At 42.7% G+C, this 25,287-nt stretch overlaps 1 protein-coding gene across 5 annotated transcripts in view; it reads right to left on the bottom strand.

Annotated features, from left to right (window-relative positions):
• Window positions 1–24,523, bottom strand: part of KIAA1549 (KIAA1549 ortholog) — a 149,862-nt gene extending 125,339 nt beyond the window's left edge. For all 5 annotated transcript variants that reach the window (XM_072871846.1, XM_072871866.1, XM_072871856.1 and 2 more), the window contains exon 1: window positions 23,862–24,523. In XM_072871846.1, the coding sequence (XP_072727947.1) occupies window positions 23,862–23,982 (121 nt within the window). In that variant the 5' untranslated portion in view covers window positions 23,983–24,523. The remainder of the gene's footprint in view (window positions 1–23,861) is intronic.
• Between the last annotated feature and the right edge of the window lie 764 nt (window positions 24,524–25,287).

Here is a 25,287-nt window from a genome sequence, read left to right as displayed (position 1 = left end):
TGAAAGTACCTCCAAAAAGACCTACTTTTTGAACAAAGCTTCCACCACTTAAGGACTACTCTTATTCAGGTTGCTTATAGTTTCAAGAACATAAAACTACCTTCCCAAAACACTGAGTTCCCTGTAACCCATCAACATTTCTATCTTAGACTTGCTACCTAATTGCCTTGCACCAATGGACTAAGCACAGTGATCTGTGAAGAGTTAATGGTTATAATCTCAGAGGTTCCCAAATAATTTTTGTAGAAGTAAATCATATCTCACATGTCAGTGACAGTTCTGTGAAGACCAGTGTGTACACAATATTAATCCACCTGAAACAATTTTAACTGGATTTTCAAAGTCTTTACCAATGCTCCTAATCAAAAGTCTTAAATTTAACTACTATGGACTAAGCTCAAGATGCCAGCAGGAATCAATTAAAAGCTTTAGAACGCAAAAGGTTTCCAGCAGTGGTGCAGCTACAATGCTTAATATCCTCAAAACTCGATCAGGAATAGAGGCGCGAATAAGTTGACAACATTTGCCAACAGCGTTTCAGAAAAATCCCAACTGAAAACTGACACTGAAGAGCAGCGGAAGGCTTTTCCGACACCACGGGCTTTCACCGCGTTAGGTGAAATTCCAGATTGATGAATGTGAAGTATAGAAAGGAGGAAAAACAACCCTACCTACAGAAGCAACAATAAGCTGTAAGTTAGCTACTACTAACTCGGGAAAAGAGATTGTGAAGTACCATCCACCATGATTTCAAAACGTCAGCTCTGTGCTCGGCGGAAATCAAAGACACAAAACAGAATACTAAAGACCACTAGGAAAAGAAGAGAGAACAAGAACAGAAACATGTTATTATGCTACACTATATGCAAACATTGTGATTTCATCTTAAGTGCTGCACGGTTATAATTATCACTCCTGAAAAAGAACAGAGAAATTGAGGTGTCACAGAGAATAAGGATAAAGTGTAGGTACAGACTGGCTCCACTATAAGATTCTTCAGATTGGAGGAGAGAACAGAAGTGAGACTATGAGAATGAGGTTTCTCGAGTCATGAGTGGGAGAGATGTGATGAATTAAAAAACAATTATGACACTTCAGAATAAATGGTTAAAAAATTCAATAAAGGTATCAACTAGCATAAGTTAAATGGCAACAAAATACAAGTATTTTCCCCCCAAACATAACTAAATTGTGGAACTCATTGCCATGGGATGTTAAGAGTCCAGAGAGCGTAAATAGATTAAAAAAAAACTTAGACAAATACCCAAAAATACTGCATTCAGTTGCAGAATACTAGCAGAAATCAGAGAAATTAATACTACAGGCTTGCTCCATTTTCTTAGCTGAGTAACCACAGAGTTAATTTGACCTTTGCTGCAAAACAGCAGAGACAGAGGAGTAAAGCAGAAACAAATTTCAGTATCTGCTATGTGGATAAAGCACACCAAACACACAGCCCCACACATGAAAGTTGCTAGGTATGTTATCAAAACAGGTAGTGTTTTTTAAACTGTCCATTAAAACAATTTCCTTTAATTCCCAACAGGCTTTAGGAATTAAAGTTTTGCTGGCAGAATGTTATCTCCTCCAAGACCTATTTGCTGAAATTAATTTGAACCTTTACAGTAACAGGAATATAAACCCCAGAACAAACTGAAATCACCACCCTCCTTTAAGAAGTTTGCAGTTGATTGATGGAAGTTACCCTTCTGTGGCCATGCAAGGTTTGAGAACTCTTGCTCAAGTGTTTTACCTAAACACCTGCTTGGAAACTTGTCCCACAACTTCCATGGCAGTGCCATCATTCATTTCAACGCTGTGAATCTTCATGTGGTCTGATATATATTCCATGAATTTGCATTACTTGAGAATATGCTGTTCTGTATGCAACATATTGCAACAAGAGTTACAGCCCTCACTTTAAACAAAAAACGAAAAGTTTCACTAAATCACCAACATATCACATACCTTTAAAGATCCATCATCAGTTTTTAATGGACAATTAAGTTATTTGTCATTTCAAGAAAAAGGTAAGGGACAGAGGCTTGTCTTGGTTTCTTCCACATTGGCAGTTTTTCACATCAAAAACTGTTCTAAATGGCTATTTTTTGTCAGCCAAGTCTTGCACATTCATGTATCTGGATGGTGGGACCGGAGCTCTTGAATAATTTTACTGAAATACATCTCTACCTACAGAACTGGAGACTTTCATTTACTTCAGTTTCAAAGGAGGATAGTTTCCTAGATACACTGTTTCTGAAGAGCATATTTTTATCCTCTGTTCTCTTTTGTCGCTCTTTTTGTTCTAGTTGCACCTTTATCTGCCATGCCCTTTTCAAGCCTGTCTTTCACTGCTCTGACCTCTCAGAACACAACCCTGTTCAATCACACCATCAGACATCTTTCCCCTCCCACTTCTCAGATTCTTGCAGTTTTCACATTTGCTGTCAACTGTGAATAAAATAAAGGGCACCATCAAGAAAAACAACTCCTTAAGCCACATTCATTTCTCTAAGGAAAAGCCACAAAATAGTTGCCTCATTTACATTCAGCTGGTCTTTTCCCCACCCATTGCTTTTCTTGGTCAACCACTGCACTACGTTTGAAACCTGGTGTAAACCTGGATTCAGGAACCCTCAAATGTCCTTACAGCCAGATTTTTCAACCTTTACTTCCCAGTTTCCTGGGGAGACCATATACTATTTTTAAAACATTCACAAAAGGAAACTCAGAAGGGAAAAACCTATCACCATCAAGTTTTACTAGCTACTAGGAGTCTACAAGTTAAAAAAGATTAATAGCTGTGCTGCAAATTTCTTGCTTTACAAGCTATATAATAAGGATTTCTGAACACGATAGAAATTCAGCAGCAAACAACTGAACTGAACAAACACAAACTAGTTCAGCTAACAAACAGTAAATGGTTTTGGCTTGAAGGGTCCAGTTCAGATGATGCCATCTTCACCAGAGCAAGTACAAGATCAATAGGATCTCTCTTCAGAATGACAGACAAAACCCTATGCTAGCATTTCACTCAGCCAAGGCCTTAAAGGTTACAGCTGAAAACCACACAAACAAAACTACTGAGAAATTGCTGTCCCCCTCTGTCTCCCTTTCCCATCACAGTTTAAAATAACAAATACTCCAGGTAAATGGCTAACATAGCAAAGAAGTGAGAGAGAACCATTAAAATGATTGATATTGGTCACCACAGATATCAGCTTCTATAGTACTGCACTGAATTATTTATTAAAAAGTTTCCATTGCTACAGAAGTGTCAGTTTAACTCACTCCAGCTTCTTCAACCTGTGCATACTAACAGTTGCCAATGTGCAAAATATGCTGGAGGGGAGCCCTACTACAAGTAATACTGGCCAGTGCCATTTGAACCTTGGCATGATGACCATGCCAAAAAAAAATTTATTTTTAAATACTACCCAGTATTCCAAGCAAATTAAACCTTTGGTGTAATGGAGTCTATAGAGAAGGGAAGAAAGAGGTGTCTACAACTTGTTCTCTGGTCCTCTTCTAGTTTTATTTCTAGAGCTACCTCTTACTTGTGTTGACAGACATCTCTGGGGAGCTTTTTGTTTGGTGGAAAGATTCACTCTGAGACTTCTTTCCCTTCCCTTCTTTCTTCTTGCCCATCCACGGGAATTCAGAATATTACCCAAACACAACCATCTGCTTCTACACCCACAGAACCCTTCCTGGTACAGGTGCACAATAGGCTGTGCAACACCTCTGCTCCACTCTAGCACTTGCTAGAAAAAAAGGGAGGAGCACAGCCAGCCTGAGTGGTAGTGACTGAGCTCAGCTCAGCCCCAGCTCCCCACTGCGGAGACTGCCACAGCACCCCATGTTGTGCCCTGTCACCCTCCAGAACATTGTGTGTTCCAGAATTACACTGCAAAACTGACATATCAGCCAAAGTTTTATTTATCAGATTGCATGTTATGCTTTCAGCATCATATTCTCTAATTTTACTGCAACTCATTACTATCTTGAAATCTTGACCTTTTTTGGTACAGAAGTCATTGTTTTTAAACCACTAAAACTTTGTATCAATCTCCCCTAAATCCCAGCCAAGGGAGGCAAGCACAAGCAATATCCTATCCTCTTGGTCAGAGCAGGTTTTGTCATTGACTCCAACAGAAGGTGACTGGAGCCAAAGGAGAGGAGAATTAGATTCCATGCTACATGATTAGACTCCATAATGTCATTCTTTTACAGCACACAGCCAGATGTTTATAAGGACAGAAAGTAACAATGTGATCTTCCAGATGCATCTCTGGCCTAATTCAGTTCATAAATCTCGCCTAAATTAACTCCTGCTTTTTGAAATTTCCAACACAGTAAGTTGCTCTATGGTTAATTATTCCTCATTGTTACAAACCTTATATGTAAACTCCTAGTCTAAGGTTCTTAAGCTTCAATTTCCTCTTACTAAAAACCTTTCCTTTCTGGTCCAAGGGCCCTTCCACTACAGAATTTATATTTTCCACAACACAGAAATCAAGTCACATCTCCACTGTTTCTAGAACACATTAACCAGGTTGCTCTTTTCGATATTTTCACCTGGAAACATCCTTCCCTTCCAAAGCCTCATGGGGATATTCTCTGAACCATCCCCAATTAGCCAATATCCTTCCTGAACAGTTGACGCTAGCAGCTACCATGCAACAGCCACATACACTGGTAAGAAAACTTCCTAGCTTCCATTCATATGTTCAAAGATTATTCCCAACCATACCACTGCACACTGAGCTCCTCTTCCACAGCCTACCAAACTCTTCCTCCTGATACATTCCTCTCCAGCCCCAAATCACTGTTTTTCAGAAGTTTTTGCCATGATATCAATACAGCCTTCACTGTTTCTCTCTAGACAAGACAGCTTAGCCTCCCTGTGCTATTTGTACAAAAACCAAAATGAAGCTTCCTACAAAAATTTTACTCAACATATTACTGAACAAAGCCCAGTACACTGTGTTAGTTTCTGTCCTATGGCATCTTTAAACAAATGGGTTTAATTAGCTTTTTAATCTAAAGGTAATATCTAATCACAACAGATACCTTTGTGGAGTACACTTTTAAGGACTCAGCTCCCACAGAGCACATTACTCCCAATTCCCAACAACATCCCTGCAATCCAGAAAGTCACTTCATGTCTCTCTCACAATGCCAAAGCAACATCTCTGACACATTTAACACACCCTAAACCAGCAACATCCCTCATGTTTGCCAAGTAGTATCCTACATTTATCATGCATTGGTCTAGTATATTGTGTGATAATTTTTAATAGTTCATGACAGAACTGCAGTAATGCTGTTTAAATGACTAATGACTGCACAGAACACTGCCCATAAGATGCTACCCAAGGATTAATCTAGAAGAAAAATATGTATGTAGTATCTGGTGGAGCTGCAATAGTAGGTCTTTCCATAGTCATAAAATGAGAGGTTATACTCTGAATATTAAATTGTTGGTTCATAAAGCTGGTCTAAAACAACTCTAATAGAAGTGTAAAAGTTGTTATAGTCTAAAAACTGAGTGTTCCTTTCCCCACAGCTGAAGAAGGAAAAGGAAAAAGTACTCAGTAATGTTCTTCACTATCAAAAATCCAGTTTTAGTAAATGAAAAGTGTTTGTGGTATCTTTCATTAAACATATTAACACCTGTTTCTCATGGCAAATATGAAATTGGATAATGCCAACATGCTAACAGATACCTACACAGGATTCCTTCCCTCACCACCATTTTGTTCTATCAATTTCTGTTACTGGGGAATAAAATAACTTAAACAAGGATTTAAAGGGGAAAAAGCCTTCCTTCCTTTGTTATTAGGGACCTAAAATACCTCAAACCATGACTAAATATGCTTACCATTTTTTATCCTACTGTAATGCCAAGATTCAAGTATGGTCCACTTACTTTCTAGTACATTAAGCCAATCAACAAGAAGTTTCATTTCCTCTGTCCTCCCTCCCGTCTTATTCAGTTCAGTTCCAGGTCTACAAAACCAGAGCATTTTAGGAACGCCCCCCTCCCCCTCTTCATCAAGAAGCATTTCATTTCTAAGAAACAACATACAAACAAACAGATATAATCATCAAGAAAAAGATCAAGTTCACTGGAAGACACTAGACCTTTGCAGAGAAGACAGTTTCCAAAGTCTTATAAGTTGGCTAAAATAGTGAAGATTATTTCACTTTAAGCATTTCTGAGGTAAATTACACTGCTCAGTGTTAATCTCATCATAAACTGAAGTAAAACAGTGAAATAAAACTTTTGCATTTAACTGAGCAAACGTTATGCCCTCAAGACATGAAGCCTCTAAAAAAGTAGTCACTAGTTATCAAATGCCAGTAATATGCCAACATCTGGTCTCATGGGTGCCATAAGGTGATGCTGTTGACATAAGAATGATGTTTCTCTACCTGAAAAAATCAGCACCTGTATATTTGACTTGAGTTTGGTCTAGGAAGAAGAAAAAACAATATATTAAAGGACAAGTATTGATGCCATTACTCTATCAAACATCTGGGAAATCTCAAAGCATCTTTAGTTTCATGCCTGCTCTGTAGAACTCAGTGACTGATGAAAAGCACTTCACCACATCAAGCTTATGCCACAGTTTCCTTACAGAAGAGTAGTAAACTTGCATGAAAGTCCTTACATCTTCCTCGCATGCAAGTCATATACCAGTATTCCTACAACACAGATATGGGACCATGCAGGGGATAAAAAAAAAAATGAAGCTATGAAAATCCAAATACTCAATACAATACTACTTCACAGCAAAGACTCATGTTGGTGTTTCCTGTAGGAGGTTCCAGTAAAGTCCATCTAAAACATCCATCTAAACCAAAAAACCTATTTAACAAGAAAATCTAATGAAACCTGGCATTTCCAACACTTGTAGTTTTCTTTAAAATGTCAGCAAGTTCAGATTTGTATTGTGCTCTTGAGCCTCCTGGGTTGGTGGTTTTTTTCCCTTCTTCCTCTGCAAGGGATTAGGAAATGGAGAACTTGTCAGTTCCCAAACTGGTTTACATAAACCAGCCCTAATTAGAGCCTAAGTCTGTTACGGTCAGCATCATGAGAGATCTTCACATTTCTCCGAGTATCTCAAAGACCATTATACTGCTAGACAGGATAGAAAAATACACCTATTATTGATCTTCAAATAATTACTGAACATAATCCGTGAACATTATCAGTGTGAATGAAGTGAAATATGACTATGTTGAAATACATACATCTGGAAATTTTCCTGCATTAGTTCTTATTGGCAGTGCAAAATTTTATTATTGAAGCTAACTATGCAAAACAGCAAAGGTCTAAAGCTTTTACACCATTATGTAGAGACATATCAGGAAGTCTGTTTTTCAATGAAAGCCTATTCTGGTGAAAAAGTCATCCTCCATTTTAAGTACCACTGAGAACTGCAACACTGATTTTTCTAATTCAGTCCCAGAGATGGTTTACAATTTTTAATGCTTCACATCCATGTGATACTTAAATCATAATTAAAGAAACCACAAGGGTGACACTTCCAGTTCCATATAAGATTGGAAAAACACAGTCTCTCTAAAGTGACCTACAATATGCACAGCCTCAAATGACTCATTTTTATTAGTTTCTCCCTGATGAGGCTTCCTCTCCCCAAGACACTGTTCCATCGTTAAGCCAACAGACAAAAAAAAAATACTGAGTTCTGTATCATTTGGCTCTAAAAAGACCACCAAGACAAAAATAAAAACATACCCATTTATTCCATAATAAGAAACACACTGGCTTATATTTTTCTCCAAAATATTTCAGTATTCTTTTCTGCTCCCAACCCTCCACAATACCACAACATTCAGGAAGACTCCGGCATTTTCTATGGTAAAACGCACCAGTTTGCCTCTGCCCAATTTCCCTCGGAAGGGGCTCAGAACGGACATGCCACCATGCTGCTTGTCAACGTCCCTGCTGCCCCTCCTGCTCTGGAAGGCAACACAACAGGTCCCACACCATTAATTTAACTATTCTGCTCACAGGAAAGCTGCCATCAGCAGCAGCCGCCAACAAGTTCACACTCACAAAACTTTGCAAAAGCCTGCTGGAATTGATGAGTGCACTCACTACAAAATATTTTGTCTCTAGTGCTGACAAACAGTGTTTTCAAATCCTGTCTCTCACATGGTAATGTTGAATCAGGCAAGAAAGCAAACATTTCCACTACCTACTTAATGCTGAAGCCCACTAACTGGAATCTTGCTCTCTCCCAGATGATGCAGAAAACATCTAAAGCAGCAACTCTGCAGTAGGTAGACAGCATGATATATCATAGATACTTCATAACCTGATTTCAGTCAGGTGCTAGACATTTGCCATTTCACATTGGGCCACCCAAATTTTAACTCCCAAAATTTTCTTGCTTTTCACACGGTCCTGGACAGCCTAGCTTGCTGAGCTAAGACCTCTGAGACCTCTAACCTCGTATTTGTGCATCCACCTCAAAACACCCAGGGATGCATTTGCTGCCCTATAGACAAGCGCAGCTTGTTAGACTGGAAGGAATGTATAGTGAGGGCCTGATTTGCACATACAATAATACAGGTGTAACTACAAGGTGGTTTTCTATTTGACATAGTGTACAGAAATAGAACAGAGCCAAAAATGCAATAGTGACACCGGTTTAGCCAGTAGCCCAGCTAGTCCTCCAGGACTACCAAGCACAAAGCAGGAGCAGTGGCTGTCACGCAGGGAAGCAAGCAGACAGAGGGAAGCCTAGTGTTGGCAAAGCTTGGGGCCTGCGAGGCTACGCAGGGAGAGTGTATGCAGAAACAGTGTGAAGAAAGGAACTGAAGTGCTCATGTGGGGACTGAACAGTAAATCATTTTGATGTTAGTTGAAGCCAGTCCTAAAACAGAAGGCATCAACTGTAAAAGAAGGATGTAGGGCCATACTAAAATGCATTAGCAAGAACACTAGTTCTCTCAACCTGCCAGTTATAAAAGTGAAAACTCTTTATCTAGACAAATTATGGAGCTTATACTTTGTATAGAAAGTATAGTATGACTGAGGGCCAAAGAGACATTTTAATTCAATCATTCATACAAATATTTCCTTAAAGATTTTACTATGTACTCCCAGAGCTGAACTACTTAAAAATACAGAGATCCACTTTCCTTTCAGAAGATAAAAATTCCAGAAAGACCAACAGTCATATAAAAATTAAGAGTAAGTAATCAAGTTCAAATGAGAAAGGAGCTGCTGTTAAAATGAAGGTTTCTCAATAGTAGAGGCTATTTAAGACCAAGCAAGTTCTAATCCAGTTGCTCCTTAACAAATTAATTTCAGAGTAAAATAGAGCTGTGGTGCCGTTCTGCCAGTGGCCGCTGTGTTTTGAAAGGTTCTTGCCGCTCCCTTACATCCCCAGATACTCATTTCTGTGCTCCAGAGGTGCCAATCCAATTGTTTGCATGACTCTGCTCCAAGTTAGGGTTTCAAGAACTAACCCATTTAAAGGAGAAAACACAAACCAAAACAGTAAAAATTTCCCAATAAAGTACTGTTTTAAAAATACAGCCTATACAACAACCATCCAAAAAGCTGAAGTGACAAGCTAAGAGAGAAGGAACAGAGACATCTTAAATTGGATTTTCCCCTGAATGGAATAACACAGAGTCACAGCTTCACAAGAGGGAAAAATCATTCACATCTGGCAAGACTGTACTCCTGCTTTCTTCCTCCTCCCCTTTTTCCAAGTCTTCCCTTCCCCAACAACAAAAACACCCCACCCATGCCTAACAAGTTCTACTCTCCTCCTTAAGAGCTTGGAAGAAGTATACAGAGTGCAAAACCAACAAAAGCTGGAATCACATCATTTTTTTTGCGGTTTTCAGTAGGAGGTAAGATGGAACTCCCTGCAACTTTCACTCCAAGACAGAGACATAGCAAAGAGAGTAGAATATATGGGGGAAAATAAGAGGAGCACTCGGGAAAGCACAGAAGAGAATGTTGCTACATTTACTTAAAAAAAACAAAAACAAAAAAAACCCACCCATAAAAGGATTTCCTTCCAAGAGGGGGGAAAAGAGGAAAAAAAGGATTTGAAGTTTACTATATTGGATAAAAGAAACCATGTTACCATGTTTGTGAAGTGAAATCTCTTGATCTTGTGCCCCTGTTTGAATAGGTATATATTATGACAATTCAACATTCCAGACAAACACCACAAAACATTGACATGAAACAAGGCTGAGCTCAAAAGGCTAGCTTTGACTATTATTGTTGTGTCTTCTGATTCAATATACATAACACCTGCTGTAATGTGTAAAAACAGAGGAAAATCTGGTGGGTTTATTTGTTTAAAATATAAATTGATTGCTTCATGAACAGCCCACTTACCAAAGCATGGTTCTTATTCAGAAATGTGCCATTTTCCTTAAACACCAACAGAGAATGCTCTGAGGAGGTCTGCAAGATTTTTTGGATGGAAAACAGGCTATTGATATGACTGTCAGAGACTACATCATCACAAGCCATGCTACTCTAACTCAATTACACAGCCACTGAACAATTTCTACATTAAGTGTTTAATAAAGAAAAAAAATCTTACACCTACCATGTTCTTTTCAACTTCTCATATAAAAAAAAAATCCTGCACATTGAGCAAAAACAAACCTGTTCCCCCAAAAGACTGTGGACAGGAGTTTAATTATAAGACATACAAGACATTTATTTTTAATAACATATCCCATCAGCTTTGATTTACTTGTCTTGGATATTCTTTCATGAAAGCAAATCAGCAAAATAACCTAAGTATTCTTTTTAAATATATAGGTTTCAAACAAAACTCCTATTTCAATATTTTCCACCTAGCTTGAGATAACAGAGCTGCAATTTAAAAGCTCTAAATTCTTTAGACCTGCAGACACAGGATGAAATTCTTGCCTCGACCTAACAGTTTTACCTTCAACATATTTGAAGCAGCAAGGAATCCAGTGCCAGAAGTTGGAAAGGATGCAGTAATGCTATTTCTCTTACACTGCAGCAAGAATTCAGGAAGCATCAACAAGCTTATGACCTTCCAAAGTTTCCAGACAAGATGAACTGTACAAAAGTTAGCACAATAAAAATACTGTATATTACAAAGATAGCTAGTCTAATGAGAGCTTTGATCATTTGGGTTCCCCATCTCGTAAACCTCCTGTAGCTCCCTATTCTACTTCTTTCCTGCTGACAGACTGTATTGATGCTTCTTTACATTACAATAAAACACTTAATGAAGGCATTGTAGCATTACCAGCGTAAACTGGTATCAGATTATTGGGTGATGTAGCTCCTAAGGTGGGCACAACAGAAATAGAACTTGAGGCAAGGGTCCCAATTAAACTTCGGGACAGTTCATACAGCCAAACTTGCATAGATAGTCTTCAACCCTTTGTTTATTTTCATGATTGAAGAATGCATAATCTCATTTAATGTTTTCCCTCATCTACCAAGGGGAAAAAAAAGAAAAACAAGAAGAAAACACACACCAAACTAAAACACACATATTAATGCGTTATGAGCACAAACCAGTACTACATGCCTGAGCTTATATGCATGTTCCGCATAAACACCTGCTGTTTTGGGTGGTTGCTTTGACTGCCTATGACAAACTATATTTAACATGCACCTGTGCTTTTCACCTGTCCTCCTCCAAATAATTCAACCTACAAGGATTGATCTTAAACACACAGAAGAATTCCAATAGCTATAATTTTAATTAATTCATTACTTTCATTCTACTAGTAAAATTCTCATTTTTTTCCAACTCTCTCAAAACTAAAAGCAACAAATCTCAAAATACGTCTTCATAAAACCCAAGTCCACTAATTCATTAGAAATGTAACTTCTGATGTATGAGAAATGGAAGTAGGAGCTTAAAGTATTCACTCAAATCAAAATACTTGTCTTCCTAAACCATATTAACTCTTGCACCTGCATTTGGAAGACGTAAAATTTATATATTTTTCTGCTTTTAAAAATATCTAGAAAGCTATTTAACATCATGTTTACAGAGAACAAGTTTTAGATGTGACCTCCAAGGCTGATACTATTTAGGAATGAGGGAAAGTACTGCAGAATATTTCTGAAGTATCTTACCTAAATGACATGGATGTTTGTACTCAATACATGATACAACATAAAGTTGCATTCTGTTCTTCAAGGGTGTATTTTATTTCCAAATATAAAATACCACCACCATTCTAAACTGTCAGTGCAATTTCACACATCAGTAGCATGTTTTAATAATGGTTTTGGCTCATTCAAGACATACATAAAAACAACTAATTTGAGTGTTGTTTTAGTAAATCTGAAAGAACCTCTTTAACACTGAGATTTCTAGAACTATCTTCACCTGACCTCAGTGCTTAACAAACTTCACACAGAGTAAACAGCAGCAGTAAATGCTAAAGAATCATAAGAATTAATACTCCAGTACAGCAACTATGTTCAGTTTTGTTTCTAAGTTTCTAATGCTCCCAGGATTTTAAGATTATACTTTCAAGTGACACTGTCTACTTGGAATCCAGTCAATTTAAAAAGAAGCAAAATGGATTTACATTCATTTCACATTCCTCAGCTATCCTAATCCTTCTGACAATTTTTACAGTTTTAAGAACCTGGCTGTGATAGAAGCAGCAAAGTAACTACTCACAGAAGACTACAAAGTAAACAGACAAACACAATTTATTTCCTTGAAACTTCCTTGCTTGTACTAATACTGGATAAAATATTTCTTGACAAAACCTTGATTACTATGTTGATGAACATTTACATATTTTTTTTTAACCAAATTACTATAAAAAGCACATGCACTCTGGAAAGACAAAGGGAAAACTTTTTTTTTTCCTCTTTCAGAGTGGAACAAATTACATCTTCTAAAAATTGAATGTCAATGGCTGGAAGCCCAAATCTGTTTCATCTTTCAGCATAAGGACAGGAAGTAAGGTCACTGTCAGCTTCTAATTGAAAACATCTTCAAACCAGACTTCTGCTCTAGATCAGGATTTTGTTCTGTGACATGCAATTTCTATCCCAATATATCACACAAGTTAGTCCCAATTCAGTACTAGCTCCAGTTTTAAATACAGACATCCACTGGAGAGGTTACCTAATCAGAACCCAGTGTGGTTGATAAACAACTGCCTGCCTTCTATTCAAAAAGCAACGTGGTATTAGCCCAGAGGGGTCTGCTACATAAATGCTTGGAGCTTTGTCTCCAAATAATGCTGAACTAAATCATTGTGGCTTTGTGGCTGAGCAGTGCTCACTGCAATTTGCATACATGATGTGGAATTTATTTACAATAGAATTAGGAGCCACAGGAAAAGGTGAGACAGGCTCAACATCTAATTGAGTTCACACCCAACTAGAAGGAGAATAAACAGTCCCTGCACCACCCTGCAGTATCAAACAATTGCCTTTAAATGAGGAAAGAACTTTTACTTAGAGAGTACCCACAAACTAGTTCCATACACTACTGGCTGGGAAGCAGACAAAAGGAGACCCTTCTTCTCGTGTAAGAAATGATATCAGTTTGATTTTCTTATTCAGTATGAAAATACTCAATAGGAAATTCAGTCCAAAATGGTGTGAATTAAGAAAAAATAGGCTGAAAACAAAATCTGTAAATTGTACCAGTACCAGAGAAAAAACATCTTTACCTGTATTGTCTACCTGTCCTATGTGACCATCTATTTTCAGGTGCACGTACAGTTTTCAAATATATCTTACCAGGCTCCTGAGAGTTTTCTACTACAACTGAGCCCAGTTACCCCTTTAGAAAATGCCCTATGCCAAGTGCCTCAGTTTCTTCTGCTTAGCTCTAGGGCAAGCTCTAAAGAGAGGATGCTCAAGTCAAATACACAGGGGAGCCACAAAAACCTCTAACTTAACCAATATCAAGCAGCTCTCTTCTTACCACAGCACTTCTCAACTAAGCCTTCCACCATCAATACCCTAATTCATATTCCCAATTTCACCCACTCCTACACTAGCCCCAGCCCCTAGTGTTATCTTTGTTGTTCCTTGTTTCAATATGCTCCTGATCAAAATTCCTATCCACCCTCTCTCATCCTGCCATACCAACCAATTTCAGACAAAGAGTGCAAAGACAGCTCCCCACTGCCTTGACAGTCCAGAAAAGCTTTGTCAGAACACACTTGCTGCAGAGCTGAGCAGCACTGCACACGCCTGAGCGGAGGCCAGCAAGCGCACAGCTCTGGCCAGGACATCCGTGCTGCTCTCCCAGTGGCTGCCACTCCAGTCAGGAATCTCAGCCACTTCCCAGTCACCGGGTGAGTCACCCGCTGTCTCTCAGCTATCGAAGAACAGAAGCTTTGCATTCACCCTTCAACCCAGACCCCAGCCATGGGCTGCACTGGCTGGCGGTACGTACAACACAGGCAACTGAAAGATTTGGTCTAGTGCTATTTATTTGCTCAGTCTCCCAACTACCTTGCATCACTTAGGACCTCTTCCTTTCACCATCTCTCCCTTCCCTAAGGCAAGAGTAAATCCTAAATTCTGTGCCCAGATGAACAAGTTCCTAGCCTGCCCAACTATACATTTCATAGAAATATCAGTAAAGTGTTTTGAGCACTAATAATGCCTCCCTTTCACAGAATCACAGAATCGTATAGGTTGGAAAAGACCTTTAAGATCATCAAGTCCAACCGTAAACCTAACACTACCAAGACCACCACTATACCAAGTCCCTAAGCACCTCATCCAAACGTCTTTTAAATACCTCCAGGGATGGTGACTCAACCACTTCCCTGGGCAGCCTGTTCCAATGCTTGATAACCCTTTCAGTGAAGTAAAATTTCCTAATCTCCAGTCTAAACCTCCCCTGGCGCAACTTGAGGCCATTTCCTCTTGTCCTATCGCTTGTTACCTGGGAGAAGAGACCAACCCCCACCTCACTACAACCTCCTTTCAGGTAGTTGTAGAGAGCCATAAGGTCTCCCCTCAGCCTCCTTTTCTCCAGGCTAAACAACCCCAGTTCCCTCAGCCGCTCCTCATAAGACTTGTGCTCCAGACCCTTCACCAGCTTCGTTGCCCTTCTCTGGACACGCTCCAGCACCTCAACGTCTCTCTTCTAGTGAGGGGCCCAAAACTGAACACCGTATTCTAGGTGCGGCCTCACCAGTGCCGAGTACAGGGGGGTGATCACTTCCCTACTCCTGCTGGCCACGCTATTCCTGATACAAGCCAGGATGTCATTGGCTTTCTTGGCTACCTGGGCACACTGCTGGCTCATATTCAGGTGGCTGTCAACCAACACTCCCAGGTCCTTTTCTGCCAGGCAGCTTTCCAGCCACTCTTCCCCGAGCCTGTAGCGTTGCATGGGGTTGTTGTGGCCCAAGTGCAGGACCTTGCACTTGGCCTTGTTAAACCTCATACAACTGGCCTCGGCCCATCGATCCAGCCTGTCCTGACCCCTCTGCAGAGCCTTCCTACCCTCAAGCAGATCAACACTCCCGCACAACTTGGTGTCATCTGCAAACTTACTGAGGGCGCACTCGATCCCTTCGTCCAGATCATTGATAAAGATATTAAACAGAACTGGCCCCAGCACAGAGCCCTGGGGACCACCGCTTGTGACCGGCCGCCGACTGGAGTAAACTCCTTTCACCACCATTCTTTGGGCCCAGCCATCCAGCCAGTTCTTAACCCAGCGAAGAGTACACCCGTCCAAGCCATGAGCAGCCAGTTTCTCCAGGAGAATGCTGTGGGAAACCGTGTTTCCATCCCACCTGTTAGATATACAAATGCTAATAATTCAGTTGATTAATAAAGATAACACACGCAGAATCACATCCACACCATTTACTTGTACCTGTCCTCTCAGTGACAATCTATGCAGTATTATAAAATGCTTAAAAAACTGAACTTGCACAGAGACTAACGTAAAAAATTAGTGCACCCGCCCATTATTACTAAGGATAAAGTCACTATAGCAAGGATTACAAAATATTCTTTGAAACCTTACAAAACTGTTAAGCCTAAAATCATTCAACACTTAGGAAGTGTCATTACTAAGGCTACCTATGAAATCCTCATTCAGCTTTCCTCTGCATAAACATTATGACACAGTATTTAACTATACAACCACAGATTGTTTCTTCACTTGAACAGCACACCAAAGTTTTCAGTAATGAACAGATATTGGCCCCAATGTTGCACATCTGCACATAAATTACATTATTTGTAGAATCTCACAAAAACAGAATTGCAAAATATTTCAGGAGGTCATCTACTCCATCCTTCTACACCACTGTGGAATCACTGTTGCAATCCACTTCTGTTAGATCATTATACAAGCTGTTCTTACAACTCTGGTGACAGATTACGTTATTGCTCCAAACCATGTATTTCAGGGTTTCATTATCCCCACTGTTAGAAAGATCAGCAGTTAGAAAACCTGTTTTTGTTCACTGCAATTCAAATATTTTACTTCTTTTCTTACTCAACATGAACAACTGCTTATTACACTTCTCTTTGTATTTGTCTTTTATATGTTTGAATAAAGTCCTGTCCACCTGGTTTTTTTGTTCTAGATTAGGCAACCCCAATACTTCTGCGATCTGAACTCTCTCCAGTAGCCTGTGTCTTCCTTGAAGGACAAGGTCCCATACTAGACAGAGCACTCCAGCTGGAGCACTGAAGAGAATGAACACATTATTACACAGGATGTGTCAAAGACCGTAACCCATGTGTTCATGAGATCCAGCACCACTGTGATCTTGTTGAATCACATTCTGTTTGTGATCCACGATAAACACCAGATCCCTTCATACAGCACTGTTGCATTGCCTATTCCCCATCCTACGGCTGTGCAGGTTTTCAGCCCCTTCAGTATGATACTATCATGCACTTGCCTTACTGAAAAGCATCTGGATTTTCAGCGCCTTCTTTTACTATGTTTCCAGCATTCCTCCCTCCTCCTCCCCTTACTTGCTGATGAATTTTAGCCTCTTTCCTCTATTTCAATCCACAAGACCAGACACACTGTCTTGACCAGATGGCTAAAGCCAATTCAAAATTCTATACAGGGAATTAATTCATAGAAGCCTCTCTAAATCACAGGGGAGAATGGAAGAGGACTAAAAGGATTAGAAAACGTTTTGTGCGTTAAAAACAGGCAGGTAGGGGACGTAGGCTGAAACTGCTAAAACTGAAAGTGAGCAACATCAGCAACCATAAATATGAGTTATTTTTATGAAGATTTGATTTAAAAAAATATCAGACAAAATCCTACTACACTTTGATACAGCACAGTACATCTTCCCATCTATAAGGCTAGTTAACTCTCACTAAAATGTCTTAATATGGTAAATGCATACTGTTACACCACTACCTGTTACTTTCTATTTGCTTACAAATAGTTTATTTCTTACACTTCTCTTCTGTGGATTCAAGTTCAGTAGACTGGTTTAGGACAGTAAAGATCCAGTGGATGATAAAGACAAAAGTGTTTGGCTTTCTGATGAACTTTTCTTTTGTGCTCACTGTTATTGCATCTGAACATTTTATACTATTTTGAAAATCAAACAAGAAATTACATCTAAGAAATTACATTTTACAAATGGTGAAACTAAGAAACAAGGTCAAATTCTGAGTGCCTAATTTGAAACATTAATGAGTATTTAGAATTAAAGACACAACATCTATTCAAGAACTCCTCCCCTTGACTTCTTTGGCAGCTGTAAGCACTCAGCATTTCTGCAACACAGATCCCAGAGGTCTCACGTCCAGTAAAGGAGGAACACACAGCTAGTGACCACCTGTGGGAAACTTGGTTTAAGCAATTCACTCACATCACTGAAACTCTGCAAGAGCAATACAATTCAATTGTCTAGGACAGCATTTAATTAATTAACAGTGAAACCTTTATTCAAACTTCCCTGTCCTCTGCCTCATTCATTTCACACCTTTGAACATCGCTATAAAAGGAGCAAGAGTCCTGCAAATAAATTCTTAATTTGCTATCCAACACCCATTTCTCCCCAGAGCAGGATCAGTTTTGTACACTGAATGGGATGAGGGTCCTGTCTGCATGTGGGTATGTGTATGTACAGATATTTATGTGCAGGTGCCTATATAGCTATAAATACTATCTATATGGATATACACTTTGTGATCATGTGGGTATAGTTGTACCATAACTTACAGGCACAGAAGGAGTTTAAAATTGTACAGGTTATTGTAACGTCAATATTTCCAACTTGCTGATTTTTGCCTTTACAGTCTTCATATGCTGCTACAATTTATGTGGAGGAAGTTTTCCAGTTTTTAAAACAAACTCTGAAAAACACTTCTGTCACAAGGCTGAAACATGCATGTTCACGAAATGTTCAAGGAGTAGCAGCAGATTATCATGCTCCTGGCTAAGAGGAGAAAAGGGCCAACACTCTGAAGCCCTGGGTTCTGCCAAATTCTGGAGGGGTCTCAGAGCAGCAGGCACATGCGTCCCTGTTCCTAAATTCCAAGCTCGATTCTTCCAGTCACGTCTCTTCCAGTCTTGTCCCAGTCCCTTACCTTTCCTACTTCTGATTCTTCCTATCAACACTATTTTTTGGAAGTTTATTTTCCTTTTTTAAACCAAGTCCATCTGTGTTTCCCAGTGTGCTCATCCTACTACCAGGCTGCACTGCTTATTTCTTCTAGGATTAATTTCTGCATTGCAGTTTCCCTCACCCACATTCCTATTTCCCGCTCCTGACCTAATGTCTTGCCTCCTAGTCTTCATGCCCTGCCAGTTTGTTTCTTTCCTCTCACAAACCCTCTTGCAATTCGTGTATTTCTTCCCCTCCTATAACTCCCAGTTTTCTGCACACATCTCATCAATGAGCAGAACAGCCATTGCAAAAGATCCATAGACCCTTCTCTCGCTCCTGCTGCTTAACTAAATCCAAGTCCCACGCTGGCTCCTTCTAAAAGCCTTCTCTCCATTTTCCCTCTCGGGCCTAATGCAATTAAGTACCACCACACAACACCGCACCACAAGGTAGATGCCCGAGTTACCCTAAAGAAAGTAAAGCACTCCATTACATAGCACAGACACATCCTTAAACACAAGGCAGGCAGGTGCTAGTTCTCAGTCCTAAAGCTCAATCCAGTCCCACTTCTGGAGCAGTTTAGATAGACTTTCACAGGTAAATCCAATCTTTCACATATCATTTTGGGCTATGGGAAGCATGCTTAGTATGTCTGCCTGGGTCACACACATACCCCCTGGTCGGTATTAATAGGTAGGTGAGGTTCCATGAGAATAGGATATATCCAAGTTTTAGCAGACAAAAAAATGCATCATCTCTATCATAGCCATGTGTGCCTAAATTCGGTTGTTACAAGCTTTTGAAAAAAATCACTTTCAAAGCAGCAGCAGAGAAAACATCCCCTTCAGAGCAGACACAATCTGCCAAAGTTTTAACTTCATGCTCCAAAGCATAAGGGTATTGAAGTTGTTCAGAAAAGAAGCTGGCAGAACTCAAAGCAGAAACCATTGTTTTCCTCTTGCCTCAACATGAAAAGTAGCTGAACTCTTTCAACTGACATTTTGCAAAGAAAAAAGCTTCAGCCCATGGCAAAATGCACAATTTATAAAATTTCAACTGAAACAGTTAAGTTTGTTATCAACTATGCTGCAAAGCAGTAATATTTCTTACAAGCATCTTACAACATCTTACAGCTTTAATAAAAGCTAGCACAATCAGCCCGGTCTACCATTTTTCAGTATTTATTCTGTGCATTTTACATGCAATTAATTACACTGATGTAATCAGTGACATGACTACTGATGGTGAGGTCTATCTTTTCCCCAGCTCATGTGTTAGGAAGAAGACACTACTAATCCATTGCTCTTATGAAAAGTTTTCCCTTAGTCTTCCAAAACAGGTGTCTCCAATAACATCAACAGCTGAAAACACAGCACATATAGGGAGTGTCAACTGAATTTGTTATTGAGCTCATGTGTGTTTAGCAACCACTAAAGAAAAGCACAGAAATATATGACTTTTAAAGGGATAAAAAAAAGACATCATATCATGCAACTCCAGAGTGCAAAACTGGCTGTACTGACAAGGACTCCGTGAAAATATGATTCTTATACATGAGCCAAAAAAGAAATTAAGTCTGCGTTGTTCATTTAATGCTACCATTTGACTTAACGTTGGGGTTCTAAGACAAAATTTAAAAGATAGCTTGTGCTATTTCCTTATACATAGGTTCCCACGACACACTTTATTTAATAACTCTTATGCAGTTAGTGTTATTCATACTGTATGCCACAATGGGCCAGGCTGGAGACACAGTAGTAGTTAAGGACATCATCCATAATAACTCTTACGCAATTAGTGTTATTCATACTGTACACCACAATGGGCAAGGCTAGAGACTCACTGGTAGTTTAGGACATCATCCATAAACAGATTTACTTTCAAATGAAGGAAAGCCATGTCTCCCACAGCTGAAGTGAGAGTGTATTATTAAGAAGCCTATTTTGCTTCACTTCTCTCCCAAGCAACTCCCCACACACACACATTCTGAATTGAGAAATAAGAACTGGGTTGTCAGAACCTGCCACTTACCAGAATCGTCAGCTTCCCAAGACCTCTTGAAAAAGATTTGTGCTGCAGCAAGAATCACTGCTCTTTAATGTGTCCAGTGCCTGCAATCTATTACCCAAGGTAGGTGAAAGCTGTTAGAGCCTATTTTGTTAAAGGCATGCTATATTTCAAGTCTCTGCCCTGCCTGAGAAATCTAAGACCTTGCTTCACAGAAAAAAAATGTCACTCACAAAACAGACACAACTGAACAAAAAGCTGCACTGTCCACTAGCTTGTTTAGCATTCTAACTGCTTGAAAGAACATGCAAACAAAAAACACATTTCCTCTGGCACGATTGCAAGTGTAGCTTGTAGACACGAGGCTGACATAAATAAAGCAAGCACAGCATAGAAAGCAGTCTTAAAGGGAATCCTCCAACCATATGGGTCTTCTGTGAAAATGAACTGGAAGCAAGCTTGACAAGCTCAACTGGCCACAAGAGACATGATGCCAACTCAAGTGTCTGCAACACACTCATGCAATTAAGTTGGATAAACAATATCCTGCAACTGTCCCATAAGGCAGCTACATCTGATTCCTTGCTTGACCTCCACAACTTGTCTTTAGTCCTTGAGTCTCTGAGGAGACTCACTGCAGGCTTTTCTGAGTCCAGTGCATAGCTCTCCTCTCTCCCATGAAAACAGCACAGGAAGACAAGATAAATCCTCCTGATTGTCAGTGCGGGAGCTGCACAGATTGTGCAATGGAACAAAAGCAAAAACACAGCCTGGGCTGAGCAGTAAGGCATTCATAGAGCCTGACCAAAGCCCTAGTTCACAGAGGTGCTCAAATATGTACCTACCTTTAGCACACTAGCAGCCTATCCACATACTAAGAGTTCAGCATCTGCTTAACTGTGGAAGCTGAAGCCCTGATTCAGCGACATGTGACTTCAGTGGGAGCTGGATCAAGCATTCCAAAATCCAAGTTGATTTACTACTTAATTTTCTTAAGTACTGACATTCACTTTTCTATTTCAACTGCAAGCAAGTGGCTGTAACAGCCATTCCACTCTTACTGTATGCTTCTTCTGTATAACTCAAAGCTGTAGGAGTTTGCTCTTGCTGTTCCTAAACTGGTCAAGACCAAATAGCACTGAAAAGCAAATGAACTGCACCAAAGAGAGCTACTCAGGGAGCTGTAAATCTATTGAGCAATTAAGCGAACGTTGTCCGAGCCTACTGCATATGACCAGCACACATCTCTTCTGTTTCACACGACCCATTATACCATCAAAACATTTCAAGGCTAAAGAAAAGATTAGGATAAAGGCTGTGTCCTAATTTTTTAAACATTATGGGCCCAAGACTCCTGATTTTCCCCAAAATCAGACTCCTGTCATGCTTTTTAATAAAGCATTTCACCTTAACCAAAAAGGAACAGAATATTCTTGTTCTCTGCAACCTACAGTCTTTAAATCTCTGCAATCAATGGACCATTTCTAAGAAGTCTATGAAAAGCAAGTTTGCTCTCAGTGTGCTAAAGTTCACTGTACATGATTCACATGCCCAGTGAAAAGAGAAAAGGTAGAGGACTCGCAAATCAAAGCGGCTTGAAAGGCTCCTGCCCTAGACTGTGAGCAGGAAAGCATCGCTTTGGGCAAGATCCGTTGTCTCCGAGTGCTCTCTTCCAGCAGCCCAAACACTGGCTAAGTTACACAATACTTCTACTGCTGTTTTTAAGTTATACAAGAATGCACAGCAATCACACAAAAGTTTACAGAACTCCACAGCAATGTTTAATTAAGAACTACTAAGTATTAGACAAACAACTAAAACAGAAGCTTTCACTGACTTACTGTGAAAATCTAGAAAAAGAAACCCAGCCATTCTATTAACCTCAAAGAGGCAAAAAAACCCCAAGCAAATCTCCAACTTATGAACCTACTGCTTTGCCTTCTCCTATTTGTATGCAAAGCCTGTTCTATTTAAGAAAAAGAATCTCTGAAGCTTACTAGAAATTATCAGCTTTCACATTGGCTGGAAATGGAACATCTCTTGTTGGCTACGAAGGGAGCTGGAGCAGAGCGTAACTTCCCTGAAAAGCTAACCAGTCACCACCGTAACACAAACTACTTTCTGAAGTGGAAATAAAGCATTATGAAAAAGATAAGCATGTTTTATAACACCAAGGCTTCTTAAGCACCCAACAATAATCACCACGATTCTTGTGTTTAAATAAGAGAGTCAACAGTGGTTGGTCCACTTCATGAAATAGGCTGATGCAGGTTCTTATCGCTTCTTACCACTTATCAACGACTTATTGACCTTGATAAAAATGTATTACCTCATACCTGTTATCTACCAAAAAGAAAACCTGTAGTTACAGCAAAATTGTCCCTTTCTATGAAATGTTAGTTGTTGCATTTTTTTAAAAAAAGTATTAAAGATGAACCGAGAAGTGCTATGGGAGCAGAACCAAATGAGACGTCTTTGTGATTAAACTGTCTGCTTAACTACAGACTAATTTTGATGTCTAGAGCCACTAGAGAAAAGAAGAGGGGAAAAAAGGGGGTCAACTCATTCCTGGCTATTTTGAAACACCTACTGAACACACCACCCTCTGGAGCCCGAACAGTTCTCTTCACACACAAGTCATACCACGGGTGTGCTTGGGAAGCGGCCTTTCGAGGGGCTCCGATGCTTCCTAACTCGAAAGGCGATGGGAGAACCAGGCTGCCCTGCATCCCGCAGGTGCTACCACCGCCTGACACGCGGCACCCCACCCCAAACGCGCTGGGCACTCCGAGGGCCGCAGGCGGGGAGCGGGCGCTGGGACCACAACTCCGGGCGACCACCAGCCGGACACCCCACACACCCGAAACATCGGGTCCCCCGGGAGGTCTGGGACACCAACACCCCTCCCCACACCGGTTCTCTCCTCCGCTTCCACGGGAGGGGTCCCAGTCCCTCCCCGCGCGTCGGGGCTGCCCACGGCCGCAGGCCGGAGCGGACGCGCTTTGGCTGCGAACAATGCGCGCGTTTTCTGGCGGAGCTCCCCAGCAGCGCCGCGCGCAGAGGCGGCCCCCGCCCGCGGGCACCGCCGCATTGTTACCGGCGCTGCCCCCCCCCCGCACGCGCCCGCTAACGGACGCCGGCGCGCGGGGACAGCTGCCCTCAGCAGCAGCGGCCGACCCCCCCCTCACGGCCCGGCACACCTGCCGCCGCCCGGCCGGCCCCGCGGGCCCCCTTTGTTCCCTTACCTGCGGCGGGCGAGCCCCGCAGCGCCGGCACGGCGAGCAGCAGCGGCAGCAGGGCGGGCAGCGCCGGCCGCCACCGCGCCGCGGCCGCCGAGGCCACCACGAAGCGTGTCATCCCCTCCATGGCACGGCACGGCACGGCACGCCGCGGCCCGGCGTCAAGTCATCGCGGCGCCCCGCGTCCCACCCCCCGCGGGCTGAAAGGGCTGGGCGGGCTCGGCGGCTCCTCCCGGGCGCGCCCACCGCCGGCAGGGCTGGGACGCCCGGGAGCGGGGGGCCGCCGCAGCCTCCCCCTCCCCACGCCCACCCCGCGAGGACTCCTCACGGGGGCAGCGCCGCGGCGCCAGCCGCCTCCCAGAAGCAGCGGGGCGGGAGCGGGGCAGCGGCGCCCCGCAGGGCCCGCGAGAGGCTCGGTCCGGGCCCCGAGCGGGGGGAGGCGGAGGGGAAGCCCCCGCGCTGCGGAGCAGCAGGGCTCCTCGGCCGGCCGCGGCGCTCGCCCGGGCGGGCGGCTACGGCCCTTCACGTGGGAGGCGGCGACAGCCCCGGCCCGGCCGCCCGGCGCTCGCTCCCTCCCCGCCGGCGACGCGCTAACCCCGGCGGAGGCGGGCCCGCGGCGGCAGCGAGCGCAGCGGGGCCGCCCGCCACCTGCGTGCGCCCCGCCGTCCGCGTCTGCGCGGGGGCGCGCCCGCCCCGCCCCCTCCGCCGCGCGCGGGCGGGGGCGGGGGCGGCGGGGAGGGGAGGAGCCAAGGCCCCCGCCCCGCTCCCCGGGGGGAGGTGTGAGGGGCGGGGCGGGGCGCCGGCAGCAGGCCCCGCCCCCGCCCGGCCCGGCCCGTGGGACCCGGACGCCCCTCCCTCCCTCCGGCCGCCGCCCGCCCTCCGTCCCTCGCTCCCTCCCGCCGTACCCCGCCGCACCCCGTCGCCTCGCCGTTGACCCCTCGCGTGCTCGTGCCTCGCCCCCTGCACGCGCAGCCCGGGAAGGGGCGGGGGTCACCTAACGGCCGTCCCCCGCGGGGGCGGTAGGAAGTGCTGAGGGCCCGGTTGGCTCCTCGCTGGCTCCCGGTACGTGCTCCGTGATCGGGGCAGCCCCAGGGCCCGCTCCTGGTTTGCGGGGGGCAGGTTCCCGACTGCGCTCCCCCACGGCGGAGCGAGGCCGGGGGGCTGGTGGCTCCGTCCCTCAGCCCGCTGGCCAGGCCCGGCGGTGCCCGGGGACAGGCCCTCGCTTCCCGCAGGCTGCGCAGGGGTTTTGGGGCTGAAACAACTAACAAATGTCCGAGCAGAAAAGGAGAAGGCACAGCAATGACAGGGCATCCACGCAGCATTAGTGTTGCTCCAGGGGATCAAAGGCAAAAAGGCCGGGGCGACCCTTTCACCACAGGGCTCCTCCTGAGCCTGGCTCTCCTCAGGAGCACAGGTGAGTCCAGCGCTCACC

The sequence above is a fragment of the Ciconia boyciana genome, chromosome 1, assembly GCF_034638445.1.
Source record: "Ciconia boyciana chromosome 1, ASM3463844v1, whole genome shotgun sequence".
Taxonomy (NCBI): domain Eukaryota; kingdom Metazoa; phylum Chordata; class Aves; order Ciconiiformes; family Ciconiidae; genus Ciconia; species Ciconia boyciana.
The sequence above is the reverse complement of the archived record's forward strand: the minus strand, read 5'-3'. Positions and strand labels throughout refer to the sequence as shown.